The sequence below is a fragment of the Zeus faber genome (genome assembly GCF_960531495.2).
Source record: "Zeus faber genome assembly, chromosome: 7".
Classification (NCBI taxonomy): Eukaryota; Metazoa; Chordata; class Actinopteri; order Zeiformes; family Zeidae; genus Zeus; species Zeus faber.
The window spans coordinates 17120533-17139379 of NC_137203.1; the positions used below are offsets into that span (position 1 = coordinate 17120533).

Consider the following 18847-nt stretch of genomic DNA (forward strand, 5'->3'; position numbering starts at 1 on the left):
CATCATAACATCTTCACTCCCATGATACGCGCGCGCACACACACACACACACACTAACACACAGAGCGCAAAATGCCAGGAGGAACAAGAGCGTGCATTTTAAGTGTTTCATTGATGTCATGCAAACGGGCCGGGGAGCTGAATGTTATGTAACCTGGCTGTTAGAAAACCGCCCTCATGCCAAGGAATAAAGATGAGGGCATTATGGTGTAATGCCATTTCAGGATGCCCATCATCCCAGTCAAGAGAAATGCTCTATGCCACCTCTGTTTATCCCACAGGACACGGCCTGTTTTGCAGTACATCCTTAACAATCTGGGTGTTTTTCCTAGTAGGATTAAAACTATACAACACTTTTTTTTTAGTGCAGATATATACACCTTCTCAAACGTTGTTATTGTAAATCCTCGTACCATTTACAATGCATGCAGTAAATAAGCTCCAACAGCCACCACTGCTACTTGTGAATAACCTATTTTTTCATGTAGAAAAAAAAACCAGACTGGGATCAGGTGATATGAAAAAAATGTTTATCTCATAATAAACAGTACAACATACAGTACATTATTTCAACCAAAATAAAAAGTGCAATATGCATTGAAACTACAGCAAATGTACAGTACAAAAGTTACTGCATAATTCAATATAAAAGAAAGTGGTTACAAAAACAGTGAAGTAACCTATTGTGATCTCTTTCACATCAGTGTGACAAAAGCTTTATTATTCATGAACGATATGAGCACAACAGCCATGAGCTCAATGACTCGCGTCTTTTTTTTTTTTTCCCCCCCAAAGGTGCAAAAAGCTGTAACAGCATTTAAATACATATATGATTCACATAATCACTCATGTGCTTTTTACAGCTTCAACAACATATCCAATTCAGCCAAACAACTTTGGTCTTCCACATTTTATAGAGCACAAATTAATCTGAAATCCTTGGCAACCATTGTGGATATATTAATATAAGGAATAGAAAATGCAGATTAATATAAGGAGAAGAAGATGCAGATTAATACAGTAGAATGTTCTGCTATTTTGTATTTTCACCAGTAAGGTTCAGGAAGCTTTTGTCTGGAGAGAGAGAAAAAATCTCAAATTATGATTTGACTGTAAAAAAAAAAAATCTTAAGACTTTTACACTGAAGGTGCTTGCATTACAGGTTGAGTCCAAGCCATGCAGTGTATCTCCTCACCCTGCATTCTCAGTTCCATCAAAGGGAATGGTGAGGTCAAATATACTTTTAATGCCATTTTGGGAAATAGCGTGTTGTATATCAGTATCCGCCAATTAAAAGTAGTGCAATAAAAGGGAAAAGAATGCTATGAAATGCTTGTCCTGAAACGCTGACAAAACTCACTCAAGTCATGCTCACTCAGACGCAAACTTGCATACAGTTCTGCATTAATACTTTAACATACTAGAAAATGATTTTCCTCACACAACTTAATGACACAAGAATGATAAATGAACCAAATTAAAATTCTAGCCCAGTGTTTTTTTTTTTCTAAGAAAATAACTGAATGACTGTATCATGAGGTAACCCTTTGTTTTACAATCCTCTAGCCTCTAGAGAAGTTGTGTGGTGATCGATTTTACAACTACTTAACACCTTCCTTTCTTTCCAAAACTGATTGAACGTGTTCATCCATACACAACTCCGCACTAGACAGGTAAAATAATGTGGGTACAAATTGAAACCAAATAACAGTTTGGTAGGTACCGGGTAATGACGGCTTAAACAGCCTGTAAAGTGAAGGGTTGCAGAATGCCTCCTAGGAAGTCTCCTAGGCTCCTTTAAATGCTCCTCTGTGCCTCCTCCGCTCCCATGTGTAAGGCACTTCTGTGTCCATGAATTAAACCAAGGTAGAGGTGAATTGATGGCTTACACACAGCAGATACAGCAATATGACCCTCCTCACAGTGAGCAGTAGTATCACAAACAAACTGCATTAGGAGGGTTGTTGATCGGCACCAACGCAAACACTCTTCACAACTAAGGTTCGCATTCTTCTACGTTTGCTCAATTAAATAGGATTGCCAACTATCTTGGCACACACACATATGGTTCTCCTTCATGTCCACTTTATCTCTAAAATATGTCCAACCCTCTCCAGCTTCTCAGAGTAAGAAAGGGAGGGGTGAAGGGAAGAGTGAAACCGTTTTTCTTGTCAGCTTCTGGGCTCTGCTGGCAGGGGTCCCTGAGGGGTCTGCCGGTCCTTGGGTGGCCGGGGCCGGTTGGAGGTGGTTGGACAGTCCCATTCTTGGCTCGTGTCTGGCTCTGGGGATAAGGAGAGGAGCAGCAGGGTCCCGGCGTCGGAGGAACAAACCGAACACAAGTCCTCCGAGGAAAAGTTGAGGCTGCCCAGCTTGGCCAGGGAGTTGGAGCGTTTCAGCCTGGAGGGCACGGTGAGGCCGGCCAACCGCATGCGTGTCTCGATCTCTTGTGCCCTTTGGCGCACCAGGCCTGGCTTGCCCCTCACGCTACGCAGACTGTCACTGCTTGAGCTTCGCGTCAGGGCGGAACCATGGGGAGAAGAGGTGGGTGTGAGCCCCCCAGATCCCACCACTCCAAGCAAGGCCTCGTTTGTTAGCGGCAACACCAGAGGCTCGAGTCGCACCTGGCATGGCATGGAAGATTTAGGGAAGTCACCGGGGAAACCAGAGATCTCCCCTTCCCCCTCTGGGTGAGTAGAACTCATCTTGGGCCCATGGCAAGTACGCAGAGGTTGCAGAGAATTGAAGCCCTCCTGAGAAAACCCTGAGAGCCTCTCGAGTCTCTCTGCCCGGCGACGGACGAGCCCAGATCTGTGCAGCTGCACCAGAGTCTCTTGCTGCAGGCAGGGGTAGCAGGCCAGTGCAGGCATATCCCCCATATCCATACTCAACAACTCAGGGACAGCCTCAGAGAGCCCTTGGGACTGCTGATCTCCACTCTCAGTCCTCATGTCCAGCACTACACCACCGCTTTCAGGTGGTATTAAGTGGGGAGGATCTCCCAGCTGCCCCTCTCTATCAACATCAGGCAGAACTGTAGAGAGTGAGGCAGGAAGGTTGGCACTGTCACAAAGAGGGTTGCATGGACGCAGGAGCCCTATGGGAGGATGGGACTCATCTAACGATGAGCTGTAAGATAACGGACTTGAAACACGGGGGACTTGGATGGAAGGAGGAGTGGGGTTAAGGCAAAGCTTAGTATCCAAGGATGGAATGTCTATCATCTGCCTGGAGTGACAGTCCCACCAAGACAGTGAACAAGAATCAATTGGATGATTGTTTGTAGGGGCAGTTTCCTAAACAAAAAGAGAAAAGAAAACAATAAAGGCCAAAGTAAAATAATAATTCCTTGAAGTTTTATGAAAGGAAAGGATGATTAAAAAAGGGAAATTAGCCAAAAGGACTAGTAGGGAAATGTGGGTGTCAGATACCCTAGAATGTAGATTTAAATCTAGCTAATGCAACATAAGTTGTTCGACACCCCTTTCAAAACTTACATTGAGGTTGGGCGGGGTTCTCAAGAGGTTGTTGTTGTTGTTGTTGTTGGAATTCTCATTGAGCGTTGTCAGGTCCATCCCGTTCCCCTCAGTGTCAGCTTCTACCTCCACATCTTGTGCTTCCTCCGCATTGGCCCTTCCCCCTCCTCCATCGGGTTGCATGAGTATCTCCATCTCGGCCTCCTCCTTTTGAACCTCCTCCTCGTCTTCCTCCTCCACCGTGCTGAACTCCAGCCTCAGACGCAGCTCCTCCAGAGGCTCGGGGGCACGGCCGCTGGTCTGGGCGGCCGTGCCCTCTCCCGTGGACCCAAAGTGGGGGAGCGGCGGGCCTTCGCGCCCTTCGAAAGCCTCATCATCCAGTAAGGCGTCCCGCTCCACGTCCTCTATCTCTATAAAAACTTTGTCCATATTCAGGAGCGGCGGGCCACGCACGGGTGTGGATGGCTCACTGTCCAGGGCCGAGTCGGAGAGCCGGCGGAAGTAATAATTATTGTAAGCGGGGTCTACCTCAAGCGAAACAGTCCGGCACGGGGTGAGGCAAGCCGCCCCCTTGTCGGCCAGCGCCTCCTCACAGCAAGGAGACATCCCGGGCTCTGGAGTGAGGTGGCCGGTCTCCTCTCCACCGGCACACTGGGACATCCCCGGGTGTCCCTCCGCCATCTCGCAGTCTATGTCTGGATGCCACAGCTTGTTGTGACGCTGCTTACTGCGAATATGGATACACAGAGATGACGGGGTGATTCTTCCTGGCGCGCTGACACGCAACATCTGGTAAACACATCAGGGTTCTGCCAATCACCATAACCCCAACGATAATCGGGGTTGCAAAGAACGCGTGCGCGCTAGTTTAGGGGTTAAGTGGCGGCTGTACCTTGCATCCAGGATTCCTTCGTACTCTGCCAGCTGCCTCATGAAGCCGGCATTGGGTCGCGTGATGCTCCTCTTCTGTTTGACAAAGTTATAGGCCTTCTCCAATGACCAGCAATACTCTTTCATCGCGTAGGCAATAACTGTAGAGGCAGATCGGCTGACGCCCATCTTGCAGTGGACCAGACACTTGGAGTGATTCTTCCTATTGGTGAGGGTTACATTTTCAAAAAGCCCAAATTAATTCATAGTTTGATTTAAAGGGGGGGTGCTTCTGACAGTTTGTTTTTTTGTTTTAAAATCCGTCCAAATGGAAGCGACTCATCACAGCCACCAGATATCCTCTGTCATCTACGAGTGATTACAGCTGTTAAACAACTGACGGTTTTGTCTGACGGTTGATAAACAATTGGTTTCTTTCTCCAGTAAGGAATTCAGATGCAGTTTAACATGCCTGTTGTAATGCCTGTACAGCTCATACACGAGGAAAATGTATGAAAGTATGTATATGTATGTGACAAATAAAAATCTTGAATCTTGAAAATAGCCAAGTGCCCTACTGACTCTTGTTGTCTACGAGACTCACTTTGCTTTGACAATGAAGTTGTACGTCTCATTCCAGTGGGCCAGCAGGTCAGTAGCCTCTTCATCGTAAACACGTATGTTGTGATAGCTGAATGTGCCTGGAAAGAAGTTGTCAATCTCCCTGGTGACGTTGAGGATATAGCCCACTCTAGGGAGGAAAGATGTTGTTACGAGACACTATTTCATAAACAAAATTCCTGTTGGCTTGAATCATGGCGAGAAATATGTTTTGAATGTGCGCTTCAATCACAACACGCTGCAAGTACAATTACCCAGTGTCTTGCAGCTCCTCCAAATTAGAAGCATTCCATTCAGAACCCTGAAAACAAATGAGGGAAATTGCCGTTCACACAGCGCACTTTTTTTCCACCTCCATTCTGTGTAATAATTATTATTCAAAAGCTCATCATTTGACATGCATGTTACATTCGTCGTCAGACTGGCGTTAAAGCCCGCAGGAAAGAACCAAACCTTACAGTCCATAGGAAACAATGTGCGGACTAATGCTTCGGTAAATGGAAGAGAATTAGATCTCCTACCAGGTACAGATGGTCAAAGATGAGCGTGGCCTTGTCCATCTGACCCAGGATCAGGAGCATTTCATTGTCGATGTACTCCTTGTACTCCTTGAGGTTGCAGTTCATGTGCTGCTCCAGCTCGGTGCGGATCTGACAAAAGATATATTCGACATGAGCTCACACGAGGCCACACATTTTTGCAGCTCGATAAAAGTTCATTCGTTTGGGCAGGTGTTTACTTGTTTAGAGGTGACGTTCTCCAGATCCTGGCACATCATGATGCTTCTGAGTTTGGTTTTGAGAAGGCACTCTGTCCTCTCCCGTTCGGAAGGCCTACCAAAGAGCAGTTCTAATTATACATAGATATAGCAACTTCAAAGTGGCCCCGGACACACACACACACACACACACACACACACACACACACACACACACACACACACACACACACACACACACACACACACACACACACACACACACACACACACACACACACACACACACACCAAGTTTCAGTGAATTTCAATGCTTTGTGCAAGATTCCTTCAGATTTTTTATTTATTTATTTATTTTTTAAATTGAGTTAACATCACTCACTTGTCAACAAACATGGTGGGCGAGTCGGGCCGCGTGGTCTCCAAGTCCTTCATTGCATTCCACTCATTAATGCAGCTCTGGTCTGAAGCGATGCAGCTCTCGTAGTAGCCCATCCAGGTGAGGGCCATTCCCCCAGGGAAGTAGTTGTGCCTGCGGGACACCTCACACGCCTTGTGCAGGACCTGCAGAGCTGACCTGGAGAAAGTGTGGTAAAAATTACAGGCAGACTATAAGAGGGCTTATTTTTTTAATTATTATTAAAAGTTAGACTAAACTCACGTTCTAAGACACAGAAAGTAAAGTGATTTTACAATCTGCCAGAGCTCTGTGTAAATGCACACTCAAAGCCGTACCAGCAGATGGCAGAATGGATCACCATTAACTCAAACTACTGCTGTTTTTTCAAGTAGTGTTGTAATCATTGTAAATTGGATTTTTGTTTTAATTATTAAAAGGTAGCCACCGTTGTGTCAAAGCTTTTTTTAATTTTTATTACTCACCACATAGCCTGCACTGACACCGGTTTGAAGACGTGCGTCCGTCCCGCTGTGTTCACAGTAAACCCACTGAGAAGGAGACAGCAGATCGTTATTCTGGATCATGCACTGATGATCTCTCGTGCAGTCCCTGCACCGGTTCTTTTTACGTGTCGAAAAGTCAGATAACAAAGCACCTGCAGAGCTCGACATCTATGCACAATATTCACATCTAATATTTACAAAAGAGTTGGAAACTGCTTATTGATGTAAATGATGTAGCGGTGTAGTCTCATGCCACATTGCGAGGGCCAGAATCAGAGCAGAAACTCACCCATCTCCATCCAGATGTATCTTGGCATCACTCCACAGAGGCAGTGCCATACCGACTGAACAGCTTTTACTGACAAACAAAAATGTAGGGGAGAAGAAGACAAGTTCCAGGATGTTACTCTGCTGCATTGCACCGTTGGCAGTACTGTAATATGTGTAGTATGCTAGTTTGTATGCAACATATGTTTAAGACTCTGGAAAGGGTGGGAAAGGTGATTGAGGGAACTGTTTTCAGGAACGGGCAACTTTTCTGGTTCGCAACTGACAATACTGTCATTGATCAAATCGACAATGTTGTTTCAGAATTGTATTTATTTATTTAAGTGTGTAATGAACCACACTCAATTAAAACCACGCAGTATGGCAAGTGGAACTTGTGATGTTATTTATAAGTTGAGAACTAGTTTTTCAGTTTTATGGCTATGGGAGGATCTGCTCACATTTACAGGTAGTGGTTTAGCTTTCCCTTCATAGCTATTGCACACAACATAATGCAGGATTGTTTTAAAACTGATGGGTATTCTCATTAGTATCCACTACAGATCACTGACGATTTGGCTCATGGATCCATGCACGAATGGTTCATCCCTACCTGTTCTTGTCACTGAAGTCAATCCCCAGCAAGATGTTCTCCTCTGTATCCTGTCGCCCGCTGGTGTACACAACAACCATGTACCGTACACGGTCCGACCAAGCACTCTCCAACCGCACAGCCTGGAAAACGAGGACACAACACATCAATCCACTTCAAATTGAATTTCTTCCTTAACAATTCATGTTATGTACAAACTGGGTACTGTCTGCTCTAAGATCAGTTCTGTTAGGTGTTTCAGTTGCTGAATGACGCTTGGATGTTTGCATTTAGGCAATAGATGATCATGGTGTTAAAATACACATTTACAGCCTGAATTACTAACCCGCTCAATCCCATTTACCCAGGCTCCATTGCAATAGAAGGGGTGGGGTAAAATGCCGCCACGACAGGCTAGTAAAACACTCCATAACAGCAAACGTTCGAGAACTTCAGGAGGCACACCCTAGTTACTGCTTGTGATCGTGTGTACATATGCTATGCATATTATGCAAGAAATGTAGGTGGCAATATGGCAATTCACCTCTTGAAAAAGGTTTGAAGGCATAGTGGTGTGTAACATAAAACAGACAAACACTACAGTAATAAACACAATTTCACACACGGTGGAAACATTTGGTAATGCTCTCCTGTGTGCGTTCAAACATGTGCTCATGACCTCATAATTATAGTGAGTAAATTAGAGTCTTAAGTACACAATAAAATGCATTCAGGAAGGTGTGCTATGACAGGGTGCCAGGTTCTTAGTCACTTGCCATGATTCTATGCAAGTATGTGTGTGTGTGTGTGTGTGTGTGTGTGTGTGTGTGTATACTCATGCCATCTCTCACCAGTTTGATTCTGTCCTCTGAACGAACAATGTTTATCATCACCTGCAGGTGCTGAGGTAAGTCCCCTGTGGAGAAAGATCATAAAACAAATAAAAGATCCATAAGTTGACAACCTGTGTTTAGCTGCTCAGCATCACAGCATTGTTATGTTTTCCTACAGATTTTATTTGTCCAGTCATATTGTCAGTCAATCTTTAGGAATAACCAAAGAAGTTCAAACTTGTGCCACCTAGGCCATACAGAGGGAGAACACTAATGAGAAATTTGTAAAACACTATGGAATGCAGAATGAGTTTAGAGAATGTTAAGGCTATTGTCTTGTCTTGAACGTAAGTCTTGTCTATTAAAATGAACAGTGCCCTCTAGTGTTTAACTCTATATTATACACTCAATTGTTGGCTTCTCATATACTGTAAATGTATTTCATTTTTAAATCCGCCGAAGTGTGTTATCAAAGTTTTCTTTCAATTTGAGGCAATATTTCGCCCTTTGTTCCTTTGACAGATCAGAGGACTGTGCCAGGTAATTTAAGCCATAGGGTTATAATAGGACAGGGTGTGGAGACAAGCAACATGACGGCTATACAAGACAGGCCTAGACTATATTTCAACATTACAGGTGAACTTATCACGTCCTCCAGGGGAGGTTTAATCACAGCTTCCACTATGAAACAGAAGGTGCCAGGCTCTCCCTGCTCGGGTTGCTCGTGAACCTTATGACTCATTACTTTATGGTTGACACTTTGTATGACGGATACATTTCTCATGAAAGTTGTCTACAGTCTTGGCATATCTTCACATTTTTTTTTTCAGGGACCGTAGATATTTGAAAAATATATTTACATCTAACCAAGTTGCTTCCCTAAATATAAAGAATAACAAATAAACATTTTGAAGGCCGTACAATTATTATATCATAAGAGGAGTTTTGAATTACGATAGAGGGGTTAACATTTTTTAAATCATGCCTTAGAGATGCTGGCCTGCAGCTGAACTACATATAGAGACTTATGAGGTGACTCTTAGGCAAAAAAAAGTTGAAACCACTAAAGCACCGATTTGATGTTTTTGACAAGCCAAGAATATCATTTAAAGTGAATCAGTATGCAGGGCCTTAGTTTAAATACTACAGTGTATACTGGTAGCCAAATTAGCATCTGTTCTTTATAACAAAAGCTGGAGGCTACAGGAGTTCTCTCTTGTCAGTCCAGATCAGAGGCACTCAATCAAACCCCAAAACCAACATAACTCTACACACAATTATAAATCACATGCCTGAGTTAGAATATGGATGGCAAGAAGCCAATTGAGTTGGAAGTCCATATTGAATACCGGCTCTGAGGCCAATGTATTTGAGCTTTGGAAATGAATCTAAGGCATAAAGATTACGTATGGGCAATTGTTGAGCAGGCATTCATACAAAAGAGTTCCTTGTTCCCGCTTATAACCTGTGATGTGACAGCAAAGTGAAACTACAGAGGAATGGAAAAATAAAAATATGACTATGACAGGCTTTTTAAGGCAAGGGATTGAGGGAAATGTAGTAGTTGGGAGCAAGCTTTTTTTGAATGGGAAGCTTTAGATTTAACTGTAGGACTGATTCAGTTTCCAGATGATGTTTATTACCTGGCGTGTTAACTGGCATATTGGCAGAAAGGTAACTAAATGTAACAGAAATGTTACTGACTATGACAGCAGGTTATCAGGCTCTGTGCCTTTTAAATACTTACCAGGGTCTTGCTAAAGAGAAGCTTTGAACATCCAATACCAAGACCTTGAACAGTTCATTTTGAACCCACTATTACTCCCTCACTTATTACCCACTTTTACTCCCTCGATAAGAAGTGCATGACTGTAGATTGCTCCAATTTCCAAAAGTCTAGAATTTTCCTTAATTGGGTACCAGCCGTATACAGGGACTCTCTATAGGTCACTCAATGCCAAGATTATAGAATGTAGCCCTACTTACTGAAAGACTGTATGCTAGCCTTATGGATGGGTACACGATGTAGGGAATAGTGTCAAACAGGTGATAGAAACACGATGGTTTCTCTCCCACTTGTGAACAGAAGCTCCCTCTGAAGTGCGATGCAATGGATTTAACCGCTAATCTGCCTAAGCTATACGTCTGGAACATGCTTATCATCAAATCACCCTCCCCCCTCCTCCTCCTCCTCCTCACCTCAGGTAAAACATCTGCTGTGAGGTTAGGGAGTGCGGCACATGGACTCACCAGACAAATGGGCTACATCAACTACACTAAACAACACCATGGCCGTGTGGCAAAGGGGTAAATTGATGATCTTAAAAGTACAGTTTGGTGTAGGAGTGTGTATTCAGCGTGATTCGCTAAACACTATGCATTCCAGCTGTGCCTGGTGGCGATGTGCCTTGCGGTTCTCACCTGCATGTTTGTGGTAGGGTTGCACTTTCTGGCCCTGGGGACTGCTGCCCTGCTGGAGGAAGAGAGCGGCACCCTTCACCATGAAGAAGCTCTCGCTCAGGCTAAGAACCAGAGAGGAGACAGGAGTTAAAATTGTGTTTCAATACACACTGAGGATTAAAGACACCATACTGCAGGCCACACCTCGGCAGTCGAGATCTGAGACCAACTTTGCTCCACTGCAGGTTTGTTAGAATGGACATTATTTCCCGGTGCATAGTGAGTCCAGGCTGACACGCAAAGACAAAAGCATTCCGTTTTAACGCAGCTCTTTAGTTTGAAAGGACAGACAAACGAAAGCAAGCTGTGAGTAAATTAATAAAAAGTTGCCTGAAAAGGAAGTTTTAAGGGGAATTAGTAGTTTTGTAGCCGTGGATCAAGCTTCGGTCCTATATGCTTATTTGGCCAATTTGTCCAAGCTTTAACTGCTTGGACCTGACGCGACTGAAGTAAACTGCTGCTGTTTATGACACCCAACATTTCTGGATAACAATTCACACCTGCCTTAAATATTTAGACAACCTTCAGGTTTTGAGCAATCTTCAGATGACATGACAGACTTAGTGTAGAGACAACCATGAAAATGGGATCGAGGCCTTCCCCCAGGGCTTGGTGCAATTATTCCATTTCACTGTGCTTACCGCATGACTTTCTCAGCAAGCTCATAAATTTGACTTGGCACCATGTGGCAGAAAACACCAACTAAGTATTCTGTGTGCAGTCTGGTAAACAGAAACATCTTAAGACAAGTACAGGTCTGCGTTCAATTCATCTCATTACGCTCGTCTTACTTATCCATGAGTGAGGTGTAACAAAATATTGATAAACTTTAGAATAGTGATGATTTGTTTTCCAATACAGGTGGATACTCAAAATGGTATTGATATTTAATAAACCTATTTACAGAAGTCAAAGTTTGTTGTCTACTAAACCTGAGAGATTATAGTGATACTGCAACACAACATTTAGTCTGTTTTATTTTTATTTTTGAAGACATCAATTTATGACAAAAAAAAAAAAGTCTCATATATAGCAGTATTAATACTATAATAGTTGTACTATGTGTGTTAAAATCCTCCCATGCCAAATATTTTTTAATTTCTGTCTATTTATGATTATGAGGGATCAATACGTTGATACGTACTGTCACTGAATGCTATATCTGAGTTAGGAGCTGCACTAGAAACAGACTGGAGACAACATCAAGCCCTGTGTTATACAGTAGCAGTAGAAACAACCGCTCCACTTCAGCCTGTAGGCCAGGTTTGTTCCTATGGGACATTGAATCGAATACCTACCCGTTTAAATACACATTCTTGGGAATTGTGAGGATGTGTGAATTTCTCTGTGTGTGAATCCAAAGTTGTCCCACCACGTTACAGGCTACCTTCAGACAGACTAATTAAATTGCCTCCTCTCCGGTGTCTCCGGCCCTCCAGCACCCTGCTATCAGCTTCTCCACAAACACTAGGGCTAAAAATATACACCTTGTGTCAAGGCCAACAAAGACCGTGACAGAAAGCTTTGCCAGATAGCCTCAATGAGCCCACATGATTACAAACTACAGTCCATACACCCCCTACGCAGACATCGCCGTTTCTTTCCATTGACGTCTGAAGACCTGTCATGTCGATTCGTAAAGCGGTAGAATCGAGGGCTAACACAGTGACCTGATTTCATTCAATCATGACCAGCTTTGGAACATAACTCATCATTTTGAGAGCTTAATATTGCTATAATTGTCGTTCAACACCTAGCCCTCATTTAAAAGTTAACATTTTTACTGTATCCATTTCTCCATTTCTGTACTCCATCTCTGTCTAACACAAAATACAACCGCTATGATTTGGGGAAAAGCCCATAATACATGTTTAACTAATTCAAACAAAAAGAGCCTCGTCAGTAACAACAGAATGGGTAATTACTCACATGCGACAGATCTCGCTCTGGGTCAAAACAGCGTTCTCCACAAAATAAGGTAGCATCTTCATCACAGCCTCTTGAGTGGACTCTACAACCAGATGCATAATGTTGGCCGGAGCCCACCAGGCGATAGAGGCTACGTTCTCTTCATCCGTTCAATGAAACAGCAACGAAGCCGATCCCAGCAGAGGAGGTTCACTCAGCGCCTGTGGCTTTTGAGTGGCAGACTGACTGACAGCCAAGGTGTTGTTTAGTGTCAAAGCCCCAGGCGGCCAGATGCCTCCTACCTTCCCCTCGTTCCCGATCCCTGTGCCTCCTTCATTGTAGGAGGGTGAGGAGCTAGAAGGAAAAGTATAGCGTCTCCACCCACAGCCCGAGGAGAACAGCACTGGGCTTGCCTACTACTCTCCTCACTCTTTTTTCCCCCCTTACCATCTTCTTTTGGTTGCATGCTATACAGGCACAAACACACTTAACACACAGGCTTGACTGATTCACACACTACCTCTAGAAAGAAATTATAGGAACTCTCTTTCAGAACTCACAAGCAGTCAGCTGCGCTCAAACACACCATACAGACTTACACGCAGTCAAAAAAGCAAACTCCGCTTTCCCTCTTTAACAGACACACGAGGAAGCAAACGCTTGCGAGGGCAGTGAATGCAGTAAAATCTGGCTTCGGACGTCCTCTTCCTTGAATGTGAACTCTGACTGTTTTGCAGTCCTCCTCCTCCTCGGCTCTGATGTCGCAATGGAACATTGTTGTATTTTCAGTTAAAAGTCAGCCCCGGGATTCCCACTTTAAAAATAAAAAACATGTCAACAATCCCAGAACTTGTGCTGCCCTCCAACAGAAACAGGTTTTTGGAAATACTTTAAGTCGCTTTCTCCCTTCCTCTTAGATTAGCAAGACTTCTTGTTCAATCAAACAAAGAGAGGTCAAATCTTACTAATGGGATGTCTTGATTTGCATACGGGTTAACTCAATTTCAGGTACTGCTGCCAAGGAGCTTCCCCATGAGCCAAGCATCGGTAAGGAAAGGGCAGCAAGTACTGGCAAGGCTCCCCCCAAATCTCATTACACTTAGGCTTACAAGGTGGGGGGATTACCTCCTCTCTCCTTTAAGTGGCCAGTGTTGCCTGTCACTCAAAGTGATCTTCAGCACACAGATAATTTGATATATTATATAAAATTCTATGTAGATTCAAAAGTATATTACCAAGATACATAGATACATACAACTTTAGTGAATACATGTGGAATTGGCATCCTTAAAGGGGCAACAGACAACTCTTTTGCTTTTACTAAATTAATGCACATTGCACAGTGTAGGGGCTATATAATAATGACACCAACTGTGTTGAGATTGGTTCCCCATAAGCTATGTTGATCATAAGTTGATCATTTACACTAAGTGCTCTGAGTTATTGTAAAGCATCTATTGCCCCTTTAAAAAAATAAATTTGCTTTTGGTGTAACAGTGTAAATGCAAGTTTCATTTTCACAATGTTACACTTAGATACACATGAACAAATAAAAAAAACTTTACTAATCTGAAAAGCTTGCTGAGACAGAAAAAAAGAACTGCACTACACATATCAACATGCCCCTTTGTCCTCTTTTTAATGTGTCAACTTCGACATACAGCTGCATGTGTTCTTTAGTTGTATAGAGGACTAATGGCAGCACTATTGTTACATGCTTAGAGAATAGCTTGCTGCTGCAGCCAGATACTGTTGCCTCGGCTTTGCAAAACAGGGCCAGATGTCCTCTAAGCCTCGGCTCTGAATCATCAGGTGTGTGTGTGAGGAGTGCAGGGATTATACTAAGGATTCTCACCAAAGACACTACAGAGGAGGTCAGCTCTGACGGAACTGGCTTTTATTTGCACAATGTTGGCACTTTCACACTGAGGAGAAGGGGGGGGGGGGGCAGTCTACAACGAGAAGCAAACCACCCCAGGTGCCAGGGGGCAGAGATGCATGGTTGTCTGCACATGAAACAAATGACATCAGTGTTTAGGAAGAACATAGTGCCTTGAAAACAATTATTTTTCTCCTTTTAATACGCTCGAAAGAAGCCGAGGTAAAGGCTAAGCCGTATAAAATCCATAAGACATCTTTTATCACTAGTAAGCTTGAACAACGACTGCTGACTACACGTAGTATATGAAATGAAAGTGAGAGCTGGTTAGTAGATTCGATCATTTTTTCTTTTGTTCAAATGGCGCTGTTCAAGGAGTTTCTTCTTCTAAAAATCAATGCTAACCAACTTTAGGACAACAAACACACATCCACATTTACCACTTGCTTCATTTTGCTGTGTACCATAGAAAACTCATGTAGAAATTGCTTGGAACTAATCAGACACCGGCATAATGTTCATGCAGTCTTTGGGATTGTCATTATCTAAGGAGGGAACAGCAACACTGACGCAATATCATACCTGTTCTACAGTTGTAAAGCTGTGAATAGGCAACTGTACAGATTTTAGTAGTTTAGGTTAATATGCCTTTAAAAATCCTAAAATAGATGAAAAAAATGTAGTTATATGACCCAAACATGAATTGCAAGTTAAACGGCTTTTGCCTATCTAAAAATAATTAACCTAGAGGCAAGCCCATCTTTAACGTGCGTCACACAGATCCTTCCTGGATACAAGTATGGCTTGAGGGCACATACCAAGTAGACTCTTGCATAAGAGAAACTGTATATTCAAAATTACTTTTGACTTTGAAAATACAAGGCTTCTTAAACAAACAATCACCCTCGAGTTCTGGGATTATCCAATTTAAAAAGGTTTATACAAGATCGTGTTCATCTACATGCAAATCTTAGAAGAAAAAGAAAAAGGTTACAACGCAGGCTTTGAGAAAATGTTAAAGAATCTTTTTTTTCCTATGTGTTGGTGCATCCTTTCACTTGTGTTGAGCCATTAAGCTAATTGAGCTCTTGGATGAGGTGTCTACATTGTGCCTTTCATAACAGAGGCTGGGCTCTCCCTCTTTTCTTTCTTTTCATTCCAAGACTGAAGCAGGAAGCCCCTGCCTGCTCTCAGGCTTCCTGTTTAGAGTGGGAACAAAAAGACTACAGTTTTGCGTCCACGCAAAAGAATGGAGGACAAAACATTCAAAACAGTCTTAAGAGAGATGGAATCATGTGTGATAACAGTCTTTGATCTAAAAAGTTGCTTTCCGGTCAACTGTCATAAGAAATAACTCTTATGACTATGGTGCCATGATAAAGACATGCAGGATAGGTTGGATTTCCCAGTCTTCTCACAGTTTAAAATCTTTATTGCAAAAGTATGAACTTCAATTTGCTCAGAGGAAAAGCTTGGGAAACAACTATTACTTCAACTTTATAGTTTGCTCTTTTTGGTATTGTGGTCTGTATTCTTGTATAACATAAACAATGATGCACAAGTGGGAAACAAAAGTGATTAGAAGAATTCTGCCACACGGGGAAATCTTTGAAAGGAATACAGGAAGTGAAATTGACTGGAGCTAACTAACTAAATTACACTTTTAAAGAATGTGTACAAAGCTCTTTGTAAGACTGAACACGTGAACAAAAAAAGATAGATACACAACTATACCCCTCTTACTTCTGAGACAAAAAACAAGAACAAAGCAATTAGATACTTTCTTTCCAACAATACCCATCACACAGTCAACAAACAGGATAAACCAAATAACCCTGATTGAGCATACTGTTACACATTTGGAAATTACACTCTGAGTACTTTCCAGGATTACCAGAAATATATTTTCCATTTTGTTTAAGGTGAAATGATCAACTTTAATTAAGGGGACTCGTCTGTTTCTGATTTGATTGAAATATTAAGGTCATATATCAAAATAAAGACATTTCCTACTTGAATTTCAATAAATTCCAATAGGGTGGCAATAAAAAAAGTGAGAGTGTCCGTCTGGGTGGGTCTTTTTACTTGAATCAGCCCCAGGAATTCTGAGTTTTAGGTTACAGTCTATGGGACAGTATGCATTTGGCCTACAAATATAATCAACACAAGACTATAGGTGTGAGCTGATTTTGATACATACACTGGTCATAATAGACTTTCTAAAATTGAGTTTCTTCATTGTGCTTGACAAAGAAATAGAACACCTACCCACCTATCCAACCCATAAAATAGCTTGTGAGACAACCAAGAACAGCATGTTTTATAACTGTCTATTAGGAATAGGTGGCTTCCATATTAAAAGACATGTTTTATAACGTTTTCTACCAGTTATTTTCTATTGTTTGCTTTCTATTGCCCCTCTCCCACTTGCACTGAAAGCCGTTAATCTACTGGCAATGTTCTGTATTGGCGTCATGTGGGAAAGAGATTGGGTGTCGATGTACCTAAAAGTCGTTCAGTAAATTTCCCCACTCTCGGCCTGGTATGATTTCCAGGAAAATGCCAGAACGGCTGTGAATGGAGGTGTGTGTGAATTGAAGCAGTAACATTGCCGTAAAGTAGGGGTGGAGCAAAATCCAAATAAAGCACAAATAATGGGTTGTTAGGAATACAGGTACTCCTCACTTAACAAATGAGTTCCGTTCCTAGGACCAGGTCCTTAAGCAAATTGATTGATAAGCGAGGACCCGTGTTATTTCATGGTAAGGAGGCGTGGCCATTGCGAACGCTAGTGTAGTGAATACTGACAGACTGCCGGAACGAGACTGAGAACGGTGATGAGATGTATACAGTGTATATAGTATAGTGTATATAGTGTATATAGTAATATAGTGTATATAGTATATATAGTGTATATAGTATATATAGTATATATAGTATATATAATGTACATAGTACATGTAGTATATATAGTATATATATAGTGTATATAGTATATAGAGGGTGATGCGTGATGAGACGCTTGACGCTGAGACACCACACACGCAGCGCGCACACCGCGGTATTGTACAGGTACATCATCGTCTGACCAGCGATGGACACTTGGTACTACACTTGGTAGGTTCCGGGCGCCTCGACGAATGCTTCCCACTGGTCCTGGCTGCCCCCCCGGAGGAAGGACAAGCCAGGATGGTTCAAATGCAGAGGCCTCATTTCACCGGCCACCATCCAAAAGCACGTGTATGTGCATGTGTATATGCATGTGTGGTGTGTTGCGTGACAATTAGAGATTCTTCTTCAATTGTATGCAGAGCACAATCCCGACTGGTCAGAGAGCTGGTCGTTAGTCCAAGCGGTCGTTAAACAGGTAGGTCGTTAAGTGAAGAGTACCTGTGTTTATTTTATACAATAATTTTAAAAATTATTTGTTTTCTGGCAGAAAAAAAACCATTTTGGAAAAATGGCAAGTCCAAACTGTGGTGCTCAGCTGCAAAGACGAGAAAATGAAAGTCTCTATGGAGACGGGTCTTTTTATTCTTTCTCAAATTAAAAATGCCACTCAGACCCTAGACGTGTCTTTTAGAGTTCATCTACATCAGGCACAAGCACTTCGCTTGCCTGCTGGCTGCACCGCAGCACAGAGCCGGAGAGGGAAGGGAGAGGAGAACGGGTGGAGAACATTCCTTCTCAAGAATCAAAGAGTGTAGGACAGGTTGAAAATGATCACACTGATCTAATAACATTGGGTTAGGGTTATTCCGTCCGGGGATTGGGGCTCTGTCACCGGAGGGAACTGAGACAGTCCGAGAGGGGCGGGGAGCTAAAACAAAACTGATTCTGTTGCAGAGTCTCGCGTGACTTTAGCCACCTCTCGCACGATCATTACCTTATGGATGCGTAACACTCATCTATGTGGGAACAGACGCCATACGGAACTTTTGCGTAAAGGAGGCTGTGTGGGAATGACTCCTGCCTTTGCTGGACATTTTTTATCCAGCAATGTTACAGATTCCATGTGGGAAAGGGGCTTATAATCCCCTCTGCCACATTTCCAGATTCCACACTGACTAAGAGCACAGATGCAGCTAGTGCATGGCAAAACCTACTTTGGGATAATGAAATAATAAATAAATAAAAAACTTACCTCTGATTAATTCGTCGCTCATCATCACTCCCAAAATCCTGGAATAAAGAGGGTAATATATTATACAACTGATAGTATCAAAAGCGGATTAATGGAATTTTTTTTCAATTGAACCACCATTAAGAATGGTATACACAGTCATATGGTGGAAAAACTTAAACATAAGGTGGACACAAAA

General features: G+C 42.7%; 1 protein-coding gene across 1 annotated transcript; it reads right to left on the reverse strand.

Moving 5' to 3' along the window:
- Positions 1 to 1877: 1877 nt before the first annotated feature.
- On the reverse strand, positions 1878 to 12765 carry ssh1a (slingshot protein phosphatase 1a; the record flags this gene model as incomplete). Its single annotated transcript, XM_080003211.1, has 14 exons — positions 1878 to 3294; positions 3496 to 4201; positions 4367 to 4567; positions 4949 to 5095; positions 5220 to 5266; positions 5487 to 5615; positions 5705 to 5798; positions 6066 to 6260; positions 6566 to 6631; positions 6876 to 6944; positions 7467 to 7588; positions 8297 to 8361; positions 10700 to 10800; positions 12668 to 12765. The coding sequence occupies 14 exons, from the start codon at positions 12763 to 12765 to the stop codon at positions 2173 to 2175; spliced, it is 3162 nt and encodes a 1053-aa protein (XP_079859337.1). The 3' UTR covers positions 1878 to 2172.
- Positions 12766 to 18847: the final 6082 nt, after the last annotated feature.